Below are 23,238 nucleotides of genomic sequence, written 5' to 3' on the forward strand. Positions count from 1 at the left end.
TCCAAGGAATATATTACGGCCCCAAGACCCAGGGACAAGTACTTATGGTGCCAGTTACTGCGGATTCAGCTCAGAAATGGGAGAGCACAGCTTCCTGTACAAGTCTTGGAAAGGGATCTGACACCCATGGACATGAATCTTTGACTAGCGACACCCGAGACGGATGAAAAGAAGAATCTGTACACAGATCCACCAGGCTTAACTAGCAGTAGAGATGGAGAATGCACCAGGAAGATGGGGGAGCTAAAACAAGGGGATTCAGTCAGCTTGAAGTGTCAGGAAGCAGTGCTGGAGATTGTTGTCCTGGTATCAGTTAAGGAACTACAGTTGCCAACACCAGCAGAGCTTTGTGACATCTCTACACCAAGTGTGCTGTACTCCAATAGTGAAGTATGCCCATGCTGGCAGTGTGCATCAGGAAAAAGGGAGAAGCTACTTCACTTCGGTGGCATTCCTCAACCTGGTTGGTCCGCAGCATGAGCAGAGTTTCCAGTTCAGTTGGATTCCTGCCTGTTATTGGATTTGGTTCTTGTTTTACGATGTGGATGGTGTAACACATCAGATATTCATCCCTGCTTGGTCTTGGAATGCTTGGTTCTTGCTTCTGTCATTTGTTATACCATAATTAACTAGTCCTTGTGGATGACAAGTGTTGCTGTTGATTAGGTATTTCTAGCTGTTGTGCAGCCCCCTTTCAGAACCTTTTGCAAATATCTTTCTGTAATCTGAATTGACAGAGAAGGTCTTCTGTTTTCGTTAGTAACCTTCCTGTGAACTTCTCCATATTCATACTCCCAGCCCTCCCCCATTCACGTCCGGTCTGTGAAGCCGGGTCAGCACCATTGAGGACTGTTTGGGGCTTGTTGCTCAGTACCATCCAAATCTCTCTCAAGTGGGTAACACGGGAATGTAGAATTATGTTGCATCTCTTGCTTTGTTTAACCAATTATTGTATGCTTGCCTCCTTACAGCTGGGGATAGAGCCTGGGAGTATGGCATTCCTCTCATCCATTTATAAGACTCTGGGGTCGAGTGTGTGGTTTACTTGTCTTGTCTGTGGAGTCAGACGGAATGGCGTCTGCTCACTCTGAGACCCAGTAGACCCGGTCTTAATATGAGGGGCCAAAGGGGGTAGCCAGCAAGAACGGCCCCACAACGGGAGCAATTAATGAAGGCAAACCAGGACTGCCTAAAATGGCGCCGAGGGAGAATATTGGTGACCTACCATTTATCTAGGACAGGCAGTTTCCCCACCTTGAGGCGCTTGATCCAGGAGGGTTGTGTAGGCAGTACAGCAAGAGGGAGGAAATGGTCTCAAGATGGGACGAATGGCAAAGGGGACTGGGCAGAAGACGATGCAGAACAGAAAATGGGTTTCCGCAGCTTACGAAGGAACAGGGAGCAAGGACAAAGGCACCAGGGTCCAACCTATTTGGCCAAACTAGCTCTGCAGGAACACCAATCCATCTTCACAGGAGCCACTCAGCAACTCAGATAAGACTATGGGGAATTAACAGGGTCTCGCCTTGATAATCACATTCGCTCAGGGGTAGGATTAGGCCAATTACACACCAGGCAGGTTTTGGCAGACAAACCCATGGCCCCCAACACAGGCTGTGTATCGGCTATGCCTTGGTCAGAAAGACATGCATTAATCACCAAGGATAACCAAATTTAAACCAATGTAGAGGGTGCTGGGATGGACTCAGCATCATCCATCATCATTGCAACTGCCATTTTAGGACTGCCTTATTGTTTCCACTGATGAAAGGATGTCCCAAAGAGGCTACCATACGGATGAATTTGGGCTATTAATGCAGCAAAAAACAACAGCACCCCTGGTGAAGTCAAAGCTAATTCCTGCATCACAGCTACCACCAGCCTACTCCATAACATACTTGTAGACTGATGGTCTCGCCCTGGGTCCACAACGGTGGTACTAAAAGGCACCCCTGCCATGGTAGCCATATGGAGTACTAGGGAAGCACATCACAAAAGGACTTGCTGTGACAGGGCAATTTCATTAGCAGTCCAGTCTCTCTGGCCACAAAAGTAAACTAAAGAACAAGGAAGGCGGTAAAAAGAAGGCAAACATGCAAACATCACAAATTGAATTCTGCCCTAACGCTTATCATACAATGTTTACATTTAAAACTCTGTGATTCGTAAAGATGTATTTTTGCTATGTTCTTAATGCAAATATTTCAGAGCAATGGAAAGAGTTTTTCAAAATGAAAAATATACCCAGCATTACAATGTAAAATGAGGCTCTGCCTAAATTAGATATTTTAGGGTAGTAGCTAAAATAGAGGACCTATAATAAACCTTAAAAAGCCTAGAAAAATATATGGCATCTGGCAATATTCTGGTTGGTTATCATGAGTTTTGATAGCATTGTGGCTGTAGTTAAAACATGGAGAGAAATAGTTGGCTAAAAGTTATCCTTCCTTGTTCCTCAAGCTGCTTCCTCAGGTTTGGCTGCAGGACATTTCACCAATTTATTTCCTGCTTTTTAGAGGGGGTTGGTGGTGGTGGCTTACAGAGTATAGCAAAGAGGAGACTGAGCGTTGGAGGGCGATAGAAGTGGGGACAGGGAGGCTGCCCTGCATAAAAATGGTGTAAAGAATGTGGTCAAATGCCCCATGCAGGGAAATATCATAGATCCAGCTAACCAACAATGAGCAAGCTTGCACTTGCCCACAGACGGGGGGGGGTGTGTGGTCAATGTGCAGCTCTCCAGATGTTTTGGACTACTACTCCCTTTGTCCTTCACAAGTCACTATGCTGGCTAGGCATGATGGCAGTTGGAGTCCACAACACTTGGAGAGCCAAAGGTTTCAGAGCCCTGCCGTAGGACAATGCCCTAAGAGCCAGCCTGAGAGACCAGTGTCAGACAGTTTTTGGAATACTGTGGGCCACTTAAACGAATGTGCTACTAGTAGTCTTAACCAATTTTATTGACCCAGTGTGCTGTAAAGGCACAATTTCATACTCATTTCTCACCAATAATGCATTCACGGGTAATGCTAAAAAAGCTTGTGAAATGTCACAACTGCAGGTTCTGAATTTGGGTCCCTTTTTGCTTTGTACTTGGGACTACCTTTGATCCAGCCAGACTCTGAACACTAGTCCTAACATTAATAAGGCACACAAAGGTCAATCATTGTTATTAAAATATGAGTCAAGGGGGCATTTTTGGGTAAGATGTTTAGCAACTCTCTTGCTTATGCCCAAGCCAGCAGCATTGCTACAGGGTGGGATTCTCTGTAGCTAATGAGAGGATCATTCTCCTGTCAGTTACGTTGCTGACACTGGTTACAGGCAGTGCACCACGCGCTAGAAAATGATCATATTTTCTCAAATAAGCAATGCACACAATACCTCTTGTAAAAGGTCCCTCTGGAATGTAGAAGGCTCCAACCATGATGCCAATGATGATTGCTATTTTGAAGAACCAAAACCTATTAAAAAAATGCAGAACAAAGAAATGTTATGCACGTTATTACTATTACAGTTTGAATATGTACATGTTCATTTAAATATTAGCACCATCCGTCATAAACCTAAATCAGTTGGACAGCCACTTTGTCCAGTTTAGGTTTAAAGTTGAAGTTGGGGTATTGCTCTTAGGGGGAAATTATTTTCAAATTAGGTCTTACAATCACATCTTACGATAACTAAAAGAACACTGTTAGGAAAGATTTCCATTTCATGTGTAATTTTCCCTCCAGTTGTGTACCCCCCCAACGTTTTGCTGATTTCTGAACACCATCGTCTGACTTTACCAGGGGAGCACAGCCTTCTGCTGCACTCCCCTGGGCTTTTCGCTAACTTTTTATGTGGAAACAGACATGCCCTTAAGACAGTCAGTACTGGGAGACTTTGTGTAATGCTGTAATGGTGCCGGTGTTTCCATGTCCGCCTGTGGGGTAGGACTGAAGGTATCCAGTGTTGCACACTAGTGAAGGCATTTCAAGTTATTCCTACCCACCCAGGACACAGTGAAACAAGTACCTTTATAACCTTAAATGCTTCTAGATCAGAAACATTGAGAAAGATGTCTACTGAGAGGGGTTTACCTGCTCAAGGTACAAAATTGGAAATGATCCAGAGAGTCATGGAATAGCAAGTGTTGCAACTCGGTCCCATAGCTTCTGATGAAGGTGCAGAAGGAGGTGGGGCTGCTCCCACTGGCAGAACTGACAGTTCTGTCGCTGCCCTCCTTCATGGTGCCCATGAGGATCTGGGTAAAGTAATGTCCAATGTTTCCTCTGCAAGTGCTGATGCTGAAGCCATGCTAGAATTCAAGAAGCAAGAGCTGCTGTTTAGGCAGAAGGAGCTTGAATTCCACATGGCTAAGCTGAAGATAGAGCAGGCAGAAAAACAGACGGACAGGGATCACCAGTTGAACTGGCCAAGCTTCAAGTTTCAAATGGATCCAATGACATGGGTCTGGGCCCTCCTCTGAACCAAGATTTCCTAAAGATCTGCTCAGTGTGTATGATGAGAAGAATTACATTATGGACTGGTTGAATGCATTTGAGTATGCATGTGAAGTTCAAGAGGTTGTAAATGCTGATAAGATTGCATGGTTGCTCAGCAGACTACCCCATTCTGGCTGCAGTGCTATTATGGAAATGTCAAAAGTTGAAATAGTAGATTTTGCAATGTTAAAGCAAATTCTCATCTTAAAGTTTGGGAAGACTCCTGCCCAATACTTGAAGAGGTTTAGAGAGTCCAAAAAGAAAGAAGGAAGTACTTGGGTGTCATATGTGACTGATTATTTAAAGAACTTGACTGGCTGGGTTGATGGCTATAAGGTCTCCAACTTTGAGGGTATGATATGTCTTGTCATGCTTGAACATTTTTTTGCATCTAGTTCACCTGAGCCTAAGCAGTATTTGGCAGATACAAAGGAGTTAGGTCCTAAGAAGCTGGCCATTGCAGTAGATTTGTGGGTGTCACATAGAGTGTCCCATAAGGACAAGACTCATCCTAGTAAGCAGGAGGAGAAAAAGTCCAAAGATAAAGAGGGTGGGGGATCTGATAAAACATCCTCCCAAAAGAGCCACAAAAAGAAATCTAAGGGTAAGTCACAAGAGAACACACAGGGTAGTAGAGGTTATCCTCCAAAACAGAACTCCGGTTACAGTAAGCCTCCCTATGTCACAAGACCCAGTGGATCTTGTGTGACTTGTGGAGCAAGTGACCATGTGAAGGGGGACCCAAGATGTAAGGTCAAAACCTAGGGGGTCCACTCTGCTAATCTGGCTTTCTCCTCCTATGAGGAAGAAGAGATTACAGGGGCATCCTTCTCCTCAGATTCCTCCCCCAGTGGGATAGATTCTGAGGTAGTTTTAGTTTCCCTGGGTTCCTGGGGGCCTAAGGTCTCAGAGGCTTATGCTAGGATTCCTGATAATACCAAGCACTACTTTAAGGACAGTGTGCTGATCAATGGAGTAGATACTCCTGCCCTTAGGGATAGTGGGTGCAGCAGAACTGTGATCGATTCTACCTTGGTAGACCCAGAGGAAGTTGCCAGAGCTACTCTGTCCTCCACTAAGTTAGCTGATGGCCCACCTCTCAAGTTCCCAGGTATGGCTGTAAATCTTAATATAAATGGTTCAGTGATCAGGATTCCAGTGAGCATTCAGAGAGATGTCCCAGGAAAGGTCTTGCTGGGGAATGATCTCAGAGCTTTAGGGCCTGTGGGAGACACAGCAGAAAGACCCTGCACATGGTCAAAAACAAGGGCTGCCTTGGCCAAGTCCAATGCCCAGCCCAAACCAAAGGGGAAACCCAAGGCTAAAGGAGTCAGAAAAAGTAACAGAGGGAAGAAAAACATTCCCCCAAACTCATCTACCACGAGGTGGAGGTAGTTGGTCAAACATCTGAACCTGACGAGGAAGAGGTGTTGCCTGAAATTCTCAATCCCCATGATCATCCTGAACTACAAATTGTGTTAGTGGAAGGTGGTCCTGATAGGGTTGAGTTCAGTAAGGGCCAACGTGAGTGCCCATCTCTGGAAGACCTAAGGGGATAGGCCTGCTCCCAGCTTGAGGGTGAGCCTCCTGGGAAGCATAGGATTTATTGGGAAGGTGGACTCCTCTACAGTGAGCCTACAGAGTCTACAGATGGAGACCATAGGAGGTTGGTGGTTCCCCTTGCTGTAAGACCGTTTCTCCTGCAGCTAGCGCATGAAGTGCCCCTTGCTGGTCACCTTGGTATCAAGAGAACCAAGCAAAGGTTATCCATGCATTTCTACTGTCCCAAGTTTGGGGTGCAAGTAGAAAGTCAGTCACTGCAGTAGTTTTGCCACCTGCCAGTTATCTGCTAAGAGTGGCACAACAATCCAAGCTCCATTGGTACCACTCCCAGTTGTTGGGGTACCATTTGAGAGGGTAGGGATTGACATTGTTGGTCCCCTTGATCCCCAAACATCCTCAGGCAATAGGTTTATCCTGGTGCTGGCCGACCATGCCACCATGTATCGTGAGGCCATCCCATTGAAGACCGTGACTGCCAAGTCAGTTGCAAAAGCTTTACTTGCCATATTTACTAGGGTTGGCTTCCCAAAAGAAGAAGTTGTGTCTGATAGGGGCAGCAACTTCATGTCAAAGTATATGCAGGCCATGTGGAAGGAATGTGGCGTCACCTATAATTTTTTATCCACATACCACCCACAGACCAATGGTGTAGTTGAAAGGTTTAACAGGACCTTAAAAAACATGATTGGGGCTCTGGAAGAACCCCAAAGAAGAAAATGGGATCTTCTGTTACCATGCTTACTGTTTGCCTACAGAGAGGTACCACAAGAGGGTGTTGGCTTCAGCCCCTTCAAGCTTCTGTTTGGTCACCCTGTAAGGACACCCTTAGCCATAGTCAAGAAGGGGTGCGAGATGCCTACTCCCCCAGTAACTACTAATGTAGTAGACTATGTGCTAGGGCTCAGAAAAAGGAAGGTAGTCCTGATGGGTCTGGCTAGTGAAAAATTGAAGGCAGGACAAGCCCTGGTGAAACACTGATATGACCAGAAGGCTACCCTCATCAATTTCACACCTGGTCAATAAGTCCTGATCATGAATCCTATAAGGCCTAGAGCTTTAAAGGACAAATAGTCAGGCCCTTACACAGTGATGGAGTCACTGGGTGAGGTCAACTATTTAGTGGACCTTGGAAGGGCTGGTCAGGCTCCAAAATTGTTCCATGTGAATAGACTGAAGGCTTTCATCCCAAGAGTTGAAATCGCTACACCGCTGCTGGCTTCAGATGTTGAGGAGTCGTCGTCAGAACCTCTCCCTGACCTGTTCCAGGGAAGTCCTTCAGATAGCTCCATTGAGGGTGTCCAAGTGGCCCCTCGCCCGACTTCTCATCAGCAAGCTGAGGTGAAAAGTAAGCTGAGGCAATTTTCCCCCTTGTTCTCACAGTCTCCAAGTTTGACACCTTGGTGCAAACATGACGTTGACACAGGAGACAGTGCACCTACCAAAAGTAGGGGATACAGGATGTCAGATAAAGTAGGATCTTACATTAAGACAGAGGTCAAAACATTTTTGGATCTTGGGGTGATTGAACCCTCTAGTAGTCCTTGGTCCAGCCTTGTGGTTTTGGTTCCCAAGGCAGGCACCTCTGAGTTGAGGTCCTGTGTGGATTACATGGCTCTGAATGCTGCCACCAGGACAGATGCACACCCCTTGCCTAGAACAGATGAGCTGGTGGATACTTTGGGTGCCTCCAAATACCTCAGCACATTTGCCCTCACTGCAGGCTATTGGCAATATTGGCCCTTGTAGAACATGCCAAGGAGAAGACAGCTTTCTCAACAACAGAGGGCCTTTACCAGTTCAGGGCGATGCCTTTTGGGTTGAAGAATGCTAGTTCGCACTAGCAGTGGAAAGGAGAGGGGTCCTCATGCATAAAAATGGATGGATGTGCTAGGGCCACCGGTTAGGGTTGCGATTACTCACCGACCCCGGCGCACTCCAGACCAAACTTCGGCAGTCGTGTCCACTTCGGTTGCAGGTTCAAATGCGTCAATCTCGCAGCTCTGCGGCTTTCCATGACGAAGTTACAGTGTTGATTCCCCTATGGGACAGTGGCGATTTCTCCACTCCCGGTGGATAGATCAGGCCAGTTCCGCTGTAGCAGGCTTCAGGGCACAGAGGACCACCACTGCAATGAACTTGCAAAGTTCGTCACCATGGCTGGGCGACACGGCAACCGAGTAAACTCTGGTTCGGGCGCACTCACTTTACAACAGAACTCAGATCCAAGTATCTAGTCCAAGTACTAGCGACCTATTCTCAACTCTTGGAACTGACTCTGCCCTCAAGTGGAGGCCCTCCTCGAATAGTGAGAACCTATTCTTCATCACCTCACCCACCTTCCTGAGCTGCTACAGACCCTTGAAGAGACCCAGTTTTGCCCATCTGCATTACTGCGTGCGCCAGCATTGCAAGTACGTTTGAGCAATAGGCTCGACTCTTCTGGGATTGGACTGCCTCTTATAGTTAGGAGTGGGTTCGTTGCAGAAGGGACTAAAGACTATTTGCACTGACTGTTTCCTTCCCCTTTTAGGTTATGGACCCATTTGTTGCATTAACCCTTTAGACTCAATTGGTCTTGTATATATGTATTTAGATAGGATTGTGTTGGCTTAAAAGTATTACTCTGATTTAATGTGTGTGTTCAAAGGCCTTGAAATAAATGTATTTGTATTTTTAATATATATATACACAGCTGACTGGGAGTAATTTGTAAGTGTCCTTTGCTCGGTCTTTCAGTCACCCTCACCCCTCCTGAGACCTAGTCTCGACCGCCGCCATAGCTACCTTGATTGGTCTGGCTCGTCCAGAAGGTTATCCTATTCCAAGAAACTAGGCTGGCCTTCTGAACCTCTGCCCACCAGGCCAGAGTTCAGAAATCAGTCTTAACAAACACTAAAGATTTTTAGCCTTGTCCTGCGTCATCTTCAAATTCCTCCACCCTACCAACAGACATTGATACCACTATCTACATTTCCGCATCAAGGTTCCACAACATTTAATTGTCCAGCTCTATGTCTCTTGCTACCCTAGGCTAAGAAAAACAATGCCTACGAGGTCACTGCTCTGCCATGCAGGCCCAAAGGTTTTGCAGCTCTATTCTCTCTGATCTTGGTTACAAAGAAGGTTACTCAGTCTTTAGAGGAAACAGCACAGTCGTTCCCAATTCCTTTTCTGAATGTTCTGCTACCAGCTCACCATTACTCTCAAACTTCTTCACACCCGTTCCCGTTCCCTCCACCATATCCTAGCTTTACTCCCTTTTCTCTTGCATGCTCTAAAGCACATTTTCTGCCCCCTACAGGTTTGCCATATTAGTGATTAATAAATTACTACTGATCTGTAGCTGTGTGTGCAACCTAAAGCTAACACGCCAGTACTTTCACTGAGCCATTCAACCTTATCTGCCTATGGTCCGTACAATCAGTACTAATGATTTTGCTAAAGGTAACAGCTCTTATTCAAGAGATTACTGAATCTTATGAGTGTCCAATATTTATATGTTCAATGCTATTGATTCATGTATGTGTACATTGTAAGGGAGGCAGGGTATCACAAGTATGACACTGACACAACAGTTACAAGTTTCAAAACCATTATTAGAATCTTGGGGTTTGGAAAAACGCCTATGTTGCCCTATAGCTATGATGGGCGTAGTCTCTACCATCAAATAATGGAAGTACCTGATTAAACGTAGATCTCCCTCAGCCGGGCTCAACCTCGTAATAACTGCACTTGCAGGGGTTACCTTCCCCTAGCTTATTTCATGTTTCCGGTCTCCCTCAGTCGGGCTCGGACCGTTCACTGATGTTGAAGACTTTCAAATGTGCGAGGCTTTTTACCATGGACATCCGCAGGACCACTTTCGACTTTCACTTCAGCTCTCCCTAATCTTATTTGCCCCAATGTCTCTTGGTAGTTTCATACCGCAATCAGAAAAGTTCAAAGAAATCTTCCTCTTAAAGCAATCACCTTTTGACTTCCCCTTTCGTCTGGGTTAATCTTGACCATTGCGCATTTCAAAGTTTGTTCACTTTACCGCTTTATAACAAGACATCAAATATTTCGCAGAGACTTTCGAGTGGGCTATTTCCTTTCGCCGGAACACTCCGCTACTCTGTATTACTGGCTTCACACTTATCGCTAACTTAAAAGTTCATTACTGGTTTGCTTTCTTTCACGTCTCATCAACATGCATGCAACCTTCAATGGTGAGATACACTGATGCAGCTTCAAAATTTCCTTGACACAAACCGGCCTTTCATGTCTTTCGCTAACTAACCGTTTGTGTGCATTCCTTTCTTGTGTCTGCGGCTTTGATTCAGTCAAGGTTTATACCACAGGCTTGGCCTCGCCTCACCAACTCTGTTGTTCACCCGGGAGGGATACTGGTGTCCTTGAACCACAATGCAGGCTTCTTCTTGTCTGGGATTTGGCTTTATCCGCGTCTCCTTCACGGTTCCCAGAGGCAACAACCTCCTGCAGGGAACATCAAGGATTCCCTACCCTTTTCTCTGGTCCCTCGATCGGTCGTCCAGCTCCAGTGGGTTCGCCTTTGTCCCAGAAGACGTGCTTCTTCTTGGGTCTCACCTTGCCCAGAGTGTGTCTCTATGTTCTGCCTTTTTCCGTGTGGGGGGAGCTAATGGGTATCAGATGTATGTGATTAAGGTCAAGTGCCTGACTTTGCCCGACCTGATTAACGGGACATGTCCAATGAGATATGCAAGTGTTAGACTCTTTACTCTCAGTCACCCTCTTCCTCGGCCCAGTGTTTGTGTAGAAAGGAGGGGGGGCAAGTTGGGACACTGGAGAATCCTATAAAATAGGATGGGGTATGGGCACGGGAAAGGGGGAATACCGCATCTCACCATCAGTTGCCTCACCCCCACTCCCAAAGACCCCCCACCCAGGAGATCCTCCCGCACTGGTCCACCCCCAGGGTCTGGATCCAAAGGCGATGGCCATGCCCTGGCCACCTGAGAGAGAGATCCCAGGGGACAAGCAAGTGAGAGACCCTTTGGTTTCTCACAACATTGCCAATATTCTGTACACAGGAAAAAGGGCCACCATACTGGTCCATTAATCAGGACATGATCTAAAACACAATGATATAATCGTTCACAGCCAGACCTCTGGAAGAACACAGCACCAACAATGGAAACCCAAATGCAACCTTGCTCTCCCTAATCATAGACGATTGTTACACATGAAAAGATTATCTGGACCCACAGAAAAAGGTCCCTCTGGGTACTAGTTTCCAATTATATGGCCTCTGAGCAAACAGAACAATCTCAGTCATGACACAAAAAACAAAAAATCCAGAACTAAATCCAAAATATTACGCCATAAACTGCAGGCTTAATCGAGCGTGTTGCACTTCTTCGCCATGATTTTCGAGAACATCTCCATGGAAGCAAGACAGTAACTATTTCTGCTTAACTCACGTAAGAGACGCGCTGTGGGGAATTCTGCACAAAGTCTCCATCCCAACACTGCTCTATGATTTTAGGAAGACTTCTTGGAACTGTATTACTTTTTTCACTTAAATGATCATTACAGACTTGCGTCATTCTGTATGGAATAGAAAAGCAACTGAACTATATATGGCGATTACTATTGCCGTTAGAACCACTAATGTAAACAAAATGTTGGAAATGCTATTTATGAGGGAAAGCACACAATGTATACATTGCAATGAAGTGAAATGTCCAAATATCCATCACACCTACCCATTGTGCACTGGAGCGCGGGGATCTTTGCTGCTTTTTACATTTATCATCAATACAGCAAAGAGAAAGAAGAATACAGACATGGCAAAGCTAATTCGATAGACAGCTTTGTATCCAACCAGGATATCGCAGTTTACGTATCCGTCCACATGTGGTAAACTGGTGCCAAGTCCATCTTCACAAAATCCAGGGATCTGTAATAAATGATTCCAATTAGTAGAACTAATTTATAAAATGACTCAGTACTCTATTAAAACAAAAATGGGCATGACTGGTAACTGGTCAGTTACAAGAGCAGAAAGGTCCTATGATGAAAGATGAAACTAAATAGGCCAGACGAAAAAAAATAACATGCCACAGTTAACAGGAAAGCAAAATATGTTCCCAGTATTCTCAGTCGAATTTACTTACTTCACATCTGTTTTTGAACGCTGCACCAGGGAGGATGGAGTGAAACCGCTCTTACAAAAAGATACTATTGCTTTAAAATGAAATTTTACACAAAAGAAGCCCTTTAATAGTTGTATGATCTCCTATACTTTCATTTATTATATCAGGAGAATTCTGATATCTTGGGCAAAGTAAGAGAATTATAACATAAGCCACTAGTGGAACATCATTACACAATAACTCTTCAGCATTGCTGTCACGCAGCTTCCTCCTAGCTCCTCCCCTTAACAAAGAGTGAAAACGAATTCCAATGAAGCTGGATGGCTGCTGAGTGCTCTGGTAGTGTGCTGCCTGCAGGGGAAGTGTGGATGATCTGCAGCTAAAAATAAAATCAACATAGAATTCATCCACCCACTTACCATGTTCTTACATTCACAAACAGAAGGTAGTGGTAAGGTCACTAGCACAGTACAGTTATCAGAATTAAATCAACTATTTAGGAGGATTAAAAAGACCAGGGATTTTAAATGGAGTGGGTGAAAATCCAATTACCCTTAGCATTTGTGGCAACATTAGATCAGGGGTTTTCCCAAGCAGAACAAGTTACTTGCCTGTGGTAATGTTCTTTCGACTACATGTTCCTCCCACGTATTCCTCCTCTTTGATCTGTGCGCCGTCATTGACCTTGTGTCCCTTGGGAGCCTCCGTCCTCCTCGAGTATGACGTTGACGCTGGAATATATGGCATGCACCTGGCCCGTTGCCTTAGTTTGTGTTTTCCTCTCACCAGCAGAGCAGTCTCGAAGATGAGAATACTTGAGCATTAACAGAGAGGAAGGTGTAAACCACGGGAACTCCTTCTTGACAGAGGGGAATGTGAGAAACCAAAGGGTGTCTCACCTGCTCGTCCCTGGGGATCGTGCTCTCATGAGGCCAGGGCATGGCCATCGTCTTTGGATCCAGATCCTGGGGGTGGACCCGTACAGGAGGATCACCTGGGTGGGGGGTCTTGGTGGAGTAGGGGTGAGACAGCCGATGGTTAGACACAGTATTCCCCCCTTTTTTGTTCATCTACCCCATCCTATTTTGTAGGATTTTCAAAGAACTTCTGGGACAAAGGCACACCTACTGGAGCCGAGTAACAGACCAAGGGACAAGCGCAGCGGGCTGAAAACCCCTACTGGAGTGTGTTGCCCTGACAGTCCACGAAAGACACGTGGAAAAGGCCAGATCCCACAAGTGAAGATTCCATTGTGTTCCAAGGACGCCAGCGACCCTACCGGGTGAACGGCAGAGTTGGGGAGGCGAGGCCAAGCCTGTGGTACTAACCTTGACTCATGATATTGGAAATGGCAAAAGAAGAAGGAAGCACACAGTGGGTTGGCAAGCGACCTGAGAGACCGGTGTGTGTTAATGTGAATGAAGTAGCAACATTATATCACACGTGAAGGCTGCACATGTGTGGATGAGATGCAAAGAAAGGCAGACCTGTGAATAAACTTTGAAGTAAAAGCAGCAGGGGGATCAGAGATACTAAGTAACGGAGTGGTCCGGCGAAAGGAAGTAGCCTATTCGAAAGTCTCAGTGAAAGGTACATTGGTGTTTGTTTGCTTTACAACTTCAAAGTGAATTAAGCAAGAGTAAAACATGAGCAGTGAGTCAAAGTGGTCCTGTGGTGGTCTGTAAAGAGAGCCACGCACATTTGAAGGTCTTCAACGTCTGAAAGGGGAATGAACCCGATTAAGGGAGACCCGAAGTACAATAGGCTTGGGGAAGGGACCCCAGGCAAGTTTGTGTTGAACTGTGATGTGAGAGGTCTGAGCCTAACAGAGGGGGACACAAGTTAACTGTGTACTGAGATCTGAGCCTGGCAGAAGGGGACCTTTGTGAACTTTACGTTGGGAATGCGACTTTGGAAAGAGACTTTAACGTGGAAGGTCAGGCGGGCCTCAATCCACGGTGTGAAAATGCTTAAGAGTGTTAGAAACCGAGCCAGAGTGTATCATCCTGCCTACAAGGACAGCCTTATTCCGTGAGGTTTAACATGAGGAGGAGAGAACCCTACCAGTGTGCCCGTGGTGCACCAGCGAGCATGCATACCTAATCCACATGTTTTGGACCTGCCCCAAAACCAAGAAACTCTGGTCCGCTGTCGAAAGGACCTGCAGGGGGGCCGGATTGGAAAGGTATGAGTGGACGCCTAAGGAGTGCCTCCTGGGCACATATCCCAGACTGAGTAAAATTAAGCACATAGTGAAACTAATGAACATGGCGTGCATCCTAACGAAGAGAACGATAGCAATGGCGTGGAAATCTCCTGGAGGCCCCAGATATGAACCTTGGATCAGGGAAATGGAGAGATGGACCAGTGCTGAAACCAAAGCCTGGGAGGAGGAGAACAACCGGGGAGGCGAAGATGTGAGTGCAACAATGGAATCCTGGAAGGCCCTCCTGAGAGATATGATCTTTTCGACGGACTTCAAGCCCCCTTGAGCGCATCCCTCGTCATGGACTGTTGACACGAAACAGATTTAAAAACTACACCCACAACCACCCTGACACTGCGACTCTAAGGGACAACTAGATGGTGTCTGGAGCGGGACCCGAAGTGGGGCCAGCAAGAACCCGCATGGTGGTGGGAGGCGGGACAGTCAAGTTATTGTTTGTTTCCTGTTATTGTTTTGCATTGTTTATTAGGCAATTTCGTGACACTCCGGATGTTGTTATGCATCCATGTTCAACTGCTCTCTGTCAATACAGAATGCCAATAAAAACATTTAAAAATAAATTAACATGAGGAGGAGAGAGGTTCAACTACCTTTATTCTTAAGAACACTGATTTTTCCTCTGCATACATTTCTCCTTTTTACACTTTTTGTAAAAGAGATAAGGCAGTGATTAGGTTTTGTTAGCATAGGCCATTTTGATTGGACGGACTGCACTAGGACTGTTTTGTTTATCGTTTGATGGTGGAGAATACTCCCATCTTAGTTATAGGGCAAATTAGGAGTTTCTCCGACCGAACCTTTTTCAATAGAGGTTTTTACAAATTGTATCCTTTGTGTCAGTGTTGTTCTTGTGATACCATGCCTTCCCAACAGGATGGATGGGAGGACGATGAGGAATACGTGGGACAAACATCCAGTCGAAAGAACATTACCAGGGGTAAGTAATTTTTTCTTCAAATGGATTGTGTCCTCCCACAAATTCCTCATCCTTGATATTCTCCCATAGCAGTGTGTTGCAGGAGGTGGGAAAGAAGAGTTTGAATTTTATTTAATTTTGGTTTATGCTGTGTAACACAGCCTTTGCAAATCTGGATTCACGGCCCGAAATGGAATCTAAACAGTAATATCTTGCAGATGTATGCACAGAAGACCAGGTGGCAGCACTGCAGATGTCTTGCAGAGGTATCTCTCTTTGGCGGGCTGAATAAGTGGCTACACCTCTGGTCAAGTGGGCCCTTAGACCTTCGGGAACCTCTTTCCCGGCCAGGTTGTAACATTAGGATATACATAGTATGATCCACAGAGAAGGCGTTTGTTTAGTGACCTCTTGTCCCATTCTGTGGACAGCATAGCCAACAAATAGTTGGTTGTCCACTCTTATCTCAGAAACCCTGTTGATATAAAAGCTCAAGGCTCTTCTAGGGTTAAGCCTGTTTCATCTCTATTCCTCTTTAGATGGATGAGGAAGAGGGTAGAAGCCGGAAGACAATCTTTTGTGTCAGATGAAATTCTGACACTATTTTTGGTAGAAAATGCTCAAATGGAGAACTCATCAGGAAGCTTAAAACTAGGTTAAGATCCCAGAACAATAAAAGGAACCGGTGGGAAGATGTTGGTCAATCCTTTCAGAAATTGGATGACTATAGGAACCTTGAAGTAGGAACCTTGTTCCAGAGAGCGCTTGACAATGGACAGCGCCGCCAGATAGCCCTTGGCTGTAGCAACCTGTAGCCCTTGATGGGTTAAATGTAGTAGAAAAAACATAACCAATGGCGTGTCACAAGGAAATTAATCAATTCCTTTATCTCTAGACCAGCTGAAAAATGTGTTCCAAAGGCAGCGGTATAAAGATTTTGTTGCTGGCCTTCTGGCCGAAAGCAACACCTCCATGACATCTTCCAGAAGGTCCCAATCTTTGTACCTCAACATCTCAGAATCCATGCGTGGAGATTGAGGGTCCCGATCTCTGGATGAAGAATGTGACCCCTCTATTGCGAGAGAAGGTCCTATCTTTGTGGAAGATAAATTTGAAGGCAGATAGACCTTTCCAGACGTTCCGGGTACCACGTCTTCCTGGCCCAGTCTGGGACAATCGGGATCATGGATTTCTGAAATTTTCTTAGCCTCCTGAGTATGTGAGGAATAAAGGGGATCGGTGGAAATGTATGCAGAAGTGGAAATTCCCAGTCCACTACTAACGCGCCTATTAGAGCTCCTCTCGGAGGAAATTAGCTGGAGCATAACTGTTCGTACTTTTGGTTGACACTGGTCGCGAACAGATCTACTTGTGGGGTTCCCCAAAGGATGAAGATCTCTTGAAGGACTTCCTGAGCTAACTCCCACTCGTGGGAGACTGTGCTCTGCCTGCTCAGAGCGTCTGCCGCTGTGTTTTCTTCTCTCGCCAGGTGAACTGCCGACAGAGAGATTCCTTCTTGCAGTGCCCAAAACCAGAGCTGCATTGCCTCTCTGCACAGAGGCAGTGACCCCTCACCCCCTCTCTTGTTGAGGTAATGCCTGGCCACTGTGTTGTCCGTCATTAGCAGGACACTCTCGGTCAGACTTAGGCCCCAATAACTCGATATGAAGATGCAACGAGTCCCTGTGGAAGGAGCTTGTCTTTCGCGAGGAATTATAGGGGGCAATACGGGACGACTTTGTTTTGAATGGCCCGGGCAGGTGGATCAGGGCACAGTGAGGGATGTGGGGAAGGGGACATGGAGGGGCCTGCTGATTAGAGAAGGGGTGCGCAGGAAGATAGAGAGGACCTTGCTGGAGAACAAGTTGCAGACGGAAATAGGGGCTTTGGAAAGGCGGATACAGGAAACAGAGGAGGGAGCGGGGAATGGATAGAGGAAGTCAGGGGTAAGAGAGAGGAACTCGGTTTGCTGGAGGAAGACACGTTGTACTGGGGAAGACACCCGGCCGGCCCATAGAGTCGGGGTTTGCTCCAGAGTACTTTAAGATAGCTGCACCTCTGAGATGGATGGGGGTGCAGGTTTTCTATTCCAACACCAATCAATAAGGACAACTCAATGGTTTGGGAAAGGGAGTCTGTTTAATGACAAGTACAAAAAACGGGGAGTCATGGAAATCGACAGTGATGCGATAGTCCGTCTCGCTTCGACTCCCTGAACTTCATTCAAAACAAGAACATGTATACTCAAAACTAGTCATAATTGACGTGTAACACATAAAAGTTAACATGCAATTCTATTGGTTTGGAAAAGGTAACTTTAATATAGGTACTATATCTGTATATGGTAATGGAGTGAGGGGATTGGATAAACTATCAGGTGGGCATCTAAACCCTTCCTTCTAACATGACTCTTGTAGACGTCACTAAGAGTACGACGTCCCATTGGTTCTACTATCTTTAGGACCCTAGATTATTTGGTCCATTGTGATTGGGTTGGCTTCAACCCCATGCATAAATCTCTACTTTACTTAGCAGCACGCAGAATGGTCAGCCAGGTGCAGGGTGCCCCGTGATTCACCCGGCCTGCCTTCAATCAATCATTACTTTAGTGGCTATGTGTCAATTAGTTGGCTGTGGTTGGCCTCGAAACTATCTTCTTGTAAGGAAAAGTTATGAGATATCTGGCGGCTGCCAAGCATAGGTGTGAACGCATGCCTCTTCTTGCTTGGTTGGTCACATGCTACTCACACCGTGAATCTGCCTAGTTTCCCTCAATTTGCGCATTCAGTTCTTATTCGGCTTGCCACCTGCCTACGCCTCCTTATCTCAACCTTCCAAAGATGGGAAATTCTGTTCTTAAGTTTCAATTCTGCGAAGCTACTGTTCGCTCCTTCAATTGGTCTGACTATGGCTCTTTCCTGGCGCAAGTTGCATCTGCTAAGTTTTGATTCAGCCATCTCTTCTCGTTTTAGCTGGAATACGAATCTTGTCCTGTTTGGCCTCTAGTAACCTGAGTTGATTCTGCTTTTGTGTAAAGTGGACTTGCACTTATATAATGTGCTTCGTTGAGGTAAATATGTATAGGTGCCGCTTGCCGCGGTCTATCTTCTACTAAGCATAGCAAGCTGCACTGTTTTCTTGGCTTTCTTGCAGTTTCAAGCATATGTAAGCTGGTTCAAAGACTTCATCCTGCTCTACAGTTCAAGCTTCTTTGTATTTCAACATCGCCTCTCTTTCTAGGTCCACAATATCCTTATTTATGGCGTTTCGTCTCTGTGTCATTTTCTGGTTCTGCACATTAGTCCGGGCCCTTGTGACGTCACCATTCGTCTACAATTAAGGCCTTTTGGGTTTCTTCCGGAACAGTGTTTAGGCTATCTTTATTTTGTCTTATTTGCTGGTAGGGTTTTCTCAATGGATACCTTACTGTCCATGGTTTTCTAGGTACTGGTATTTCAACAGGTGTTGTTCTCCTGATAGGCACTGGGCAGAGCCCTACTGCGGCTCTCTGCTGGTTTATTTGCTCGTCATACGTCACATATTTTGGTATGAATGTTCCTGGTACTTCAAAATGGGCGATGGGAGTGCTGGCTTTATTTGGGTCCTCCTCTACAACATTAATTTGAAAACTCCAGTTCCTGAAACTAGAATATTATGAAAAGGGGGACAAGGCGGATGCCCTGTTGGCAGCGTGACTGCGTGGCCAGCGTGCTGACAGATAGGATATTGGGGTTGGAGGGTCCCGGGGGCATGCTTGAGAAGTCAACAAGGGGTGTGGTGGAAACTCATCCTGGAAACCAGTAGGGCCCTGAAGACCTATGTGCAGACTCTTATTTCGGTGATGCACAAAGAGGCCAGAGACCCACGGGTCCGTGGTTCGTATCATCCGATATCACTCCTCAGCGATGATGCAAAACTATTTGCTCGGGTTCTGGCATTGAGACTTGACCCAATGGCCACCCACGACTAGTGCATTCAGACCAAGTGGGTTTCATAAGGGGTAGAGAGGGACGGAACGATGCGTAAGTCACTGCATTTGATTCAGGGGTCCCAACAAGGGGCCAGGGTGACCCCATGCTTTTTTATCTGTCAATGCAGAAAAGGCTTTCAACAGAGTAATTGGGACTTCTTTAAGGCAACTCTTGTTAACTTTGAACTTGGACCCAAGTTTCTGTGGGGTTTTTTGGGTTTTCACCACAAACCTGGTGGCCTGTGTGTCTGTCAATGGACATTTTTCATGATGGTTTGGGTTTGGTCAGGGTACGAGACAGGGCTGTCCCCTTTCACCGATTCTTTTTGCTCTCTTCTTGGAACCGCTAGCACAGACACTACGAGATGACCCCCCAGTGGAGGGTATTCTCGTGGGAGGTGCAGAATATAAACTGGGTTTATACGCGGACAACATTTTGCTACACCTAAGGAATCCAATGTCCCCGAACCCAGCAGTGGGTGAGATAGTGCAAAGGTATGGGCCCTTTCAGGTTTTAAAATTAACACAGGGAAATCCATTTTGTTTCCATTGGACGAAATGGGGATAGAGGATAGACAGAGCCTGATGTCATGATCTCTGCTTCCAAAAGATCAGGACTTGCCCGACTCCCTTGGAAGCAGACCCATAACCCCGGTTCCGAGTGCCAGCCAGTCCCAATTGGGACCTTTTGGACCCTGTCCTGGCGCCAGTGGCACCAGGCTCATAAAGATGCCCAGTCCCAGCGCTGGAAGCGCCGGGCTCATAATGCTTGGGTGGACTTACCTGCAGCAGACCATGCTGCTTACTTACCTGCCAGTTGAACCCCTGATCCTCTTCTGTTTGGGACTACTTTTCCTGTTGGGTGGGGCAGGAGCCACTCCCTAGGTTCAGAACACTGGAACTCTTCTGGAAAGCAGGAACTCTTTTCTTACCTAGGCGTGGCTGTGGAAGGAGACACCTAAGCACTACAGGAGGCTATTTAAACCACACCCGATGGATGAATCTTGCTTTGCGCTATTCTGCATTCTCTGCAGCAGAACGCTCATCGTGTCTTCTGCTTCTGATCCTGGGCCTAAGGGAACAAAGGCTTACCATCCTGGAATCCAGTCTTCAGCAGCACCTGTAAAGACAAAGAAAGAACAGGTTAGCACTACGGTCTTCAGTGGCAGCGCATCTCTTACCTGGTCTATCGGCTGTCACCAACGCCTCGCGCTGCATTCTGGCATCTGAAAGACAAAGGCTTACCTACTCTTCGCATGCCCCGGAGGTCTTCGCACTGCATTCCGGCATCTGAAAGACAAAAGCTTACCAGCTCTTCGCACGCTCCGGAGGCCTTCGGCGCTGCATCCCGCATCTGAAAGACAAAAGAAGGTGCGTTTAAAGACATTGGGCAACTTTATTACTCACGTGCCATTACTCCTTCCCACGCCGAATCCAGTGGGTATTCCAGCACCCTTCAGCTTCTCTAAAGCTCCGAACTTGTACCTGCAAGATAAAAGGGACAGTTAGTGCGCATCGTGAAGCAGGCTACAAGCGCTTACTTACGTGCTTCCAGGCGCTTCTATTCCTCACGCGGGTTCGATCCTCAACTCTCATCAGCCCGCCATCCGCCATCGCCGGAACCCTGCAAAACAAGAGATATCATTACAAAAGACTTTTAAGACATTTGAAGTGCCCAGAACTTACCGTTCATGCAGTTAACGACGGACAGCAGTCCTCTGAGGTCAAGAGGCCTGCACCCTTATCCAGTGAAGAAACTGGTTACGGCACCCTGCCCCGAGGCAGATGGAGAGCTCGGCGTTCACTTACCTAAGGTGAGGGCGTTAACCTTTGGGGTTCTACAGGAGAAGAGAAAGGGAAGAGGAGAGAGGCACCCAATAACCCCAGTTCATTAATCCCATATTTTCTATCTGCAGACATCTTACTCTTCAAGTCAGACATACAGTGCACAGAGGTCCAGCCCAAAGAGCCAACCGTGTGCTACACATCACCTTTGAAGATACGGCATTCACCCAGTCAAGACCGGCGCCTCTGCGGGAATCAGGTGAGCGTTACACCTGACTATGCTGGGGAGGAACATCGATGGGCAGTTCTTTTCATTGGTGGATTTGGAGAGGAAGCTGGGAATAGGGAAATTTTTGGTGTTCTCATAGCTGTAGTTGAAAGGGGTAGTCACGGCTGAGCCCTGGTGGGAACTGGTGCAAAGAAAGCTAACCCCCTTGGAGAAGGTCCTGGACTTGAGTGTGGAAATGAAAGGTCTGACCTCTTCCCTACATGGGGCCTTGTTGGAAGCTGGCAGGGGAAGTACGGGGAAGCTCCGGAGCAAGTGGCAAAGGGAACTGGGTCTGGAACTGGATGATACGTTATGGCATAGAACGTGTTGCAAGGGATACAGGTTTTCGATTCCATGCCAGTATAAACCTCACATGATAAATTTCTCCAAAGATGGCAGTATGACCCAGACCACCGTTCCAGGATGTTCACCTTTTGCTGGCATGAATGCAGAGAGCATGCCGAATATTGGCACATGTGGTGGGGTGTGAGAGGGTTCTAATTTACTGGGACGAGGTGCTTAGGTGGATTAAAGAGTTGTAAGGGGTCTACAGAACAAAGACGCCATTACTGGTTTTGTTTGGTCTGGAAGGTAGTGAGGGGGAATATACCAGTCTGCCGCACTTGCCTCACTTTATGTTGTTGTCGGGGAGAGCATGTTTAGCGATGCATTGGAAAAGACTATTGCTCCCACGTAAGAAGAAAAGGATGAACGTGGTAAGAACATATATGTGATGGTAAGGATCACAGCGGCAATACACGAGAGAGGAGCAAAATTCGAGACGGAATGAGCCGAATATGGGACCAGGTATATACCTATGTGAGAGCGAATCAGGCTCTGGGGGCCTGTAGGAGAGCGAGAGATAGCGGTGTGCAGAATGTAATATATATTTAGCAGAAGGAAGGACGGCCTACTGTAAAAGGGAATGAGAGAAAATCAGGGGTTCGTGTGAAGGGGACGAGACAGACCTCAATATCTTTGGTTTAACCTGGGTCAGGTGGAGCCGTTAGCATGCATTGGGGCGGGTGCAGCAGGGGGTGGAGGACACACATGGAGGATATATGGGGCAGTTGTTAAGTGGTTGTTTCACGTTTGGTATTTGTTTTTTTATTTGGCTGTATTGTATTTTATGATACCTGAAAATGTCAATAAAGTAGAATTAAAAAAAAAGTGCTTACACCAGAAGGTGGCAGCTAAAGCAGAGCATCTTGGTACTGTCAGGATTGGTTATAAGGTGCAAGAGGTCAGCTGAAGTGAAAGATGTGTGCACTGCTACCACCACAGACAATGTGAATGCTGCAGCTAATGATATGGGGCTGCTACTGGAGTAGGTCGGCAGGTGCAACTTCCTAAGATCGCAGATAAATTTAAATTAAAGTCTCCAATCGTCACATTGCATACAAACACAATTATTCACCTCAGTAGCATGCATCACCACTTTGGTATGCAACAGATCGCCTCGTAGGAATGTAGGCATGTGCCTTGCCCGTCAACACTGCAGGAGGCAGGATGGACCGGTCTGTCATCAGGAGTGTATCCCGGGTTGGCCTCACTGAGGCAGTTCTACCTGTGTTACAAGCTTTCTCTAGCCCACGGTAAAAGGGCATTTCCAAAGCTCCTATGATTGCACTCTCTCATTTGCAGGACCTCAATTTGTGAATTCCTGCTGCAAAACTCTCTTTGTTGGGGAGCAGTGAATTTTAAAAAGGACACAAGCGTCTCAATCACCCCTCTACCTGTTTTTATTCCTACAATGATTTAGTAGGGCAAGAATGTGAGGCGAGTGCTTTAGAAAGAGGAAATGATTCAGCTGCATAGATACTAGGTGAGAGGTATTTCATCGTCTTGTTCATAGGCCTTTGTTTACTTCTGTTGTCAAGCTGCTCAAATATTTTTTTTTTTTTTTAAA

General features: G+C 46.4%; 1 protein-coding gene across 4 annotated transcripts in view; it reads right to left on the reverse strand.

The window, feature by feature from the left end:
• Window positions 1–23,238, reverse strand: part of SERINC3 (serine incorporator 3) — a 967,471-nt gene that overhangs the window by 801,240 nt on the left and 142,993 nt on the right. For all 4 annotated transcript variants that reach the window (XM_069651326.1, XM_069651327.1, XM_069651323.1 and 1 more), the window contains exons 3-4: window positions 11,774–11,967; window positions 3,382–3,461 (exon numbers count right to left, since the gene is read on the reverse strand). In XM_069651326.1, the coding sequence (XP_069507427.1) occupies window positions 3,382–3,461; window positions 11,774–11,967 (274 nt within the window). The remainder of the gene's footprint in view (window positions 1–3,381; window positions 3,462–11,773; window positions 11,968–23,238) is intronic.

Source organism: Ambystoma mexicanum, chromosome 3p, assembly GCF_040938575.1.
Source record: "Ambystoma mexicanum isolate Mex_15411 chromosome 3p, UKY_AmexF1_1, whole genome shotgun sequence".
In the NCBI taxonomy this organism is placed as follows: domain Eukaryota; kingdom Metazoa; phylum Chordata; class Amphibia; order Caudata; family Ambystomatidae; genus Ambystoma; species Ambystoma mexicanum.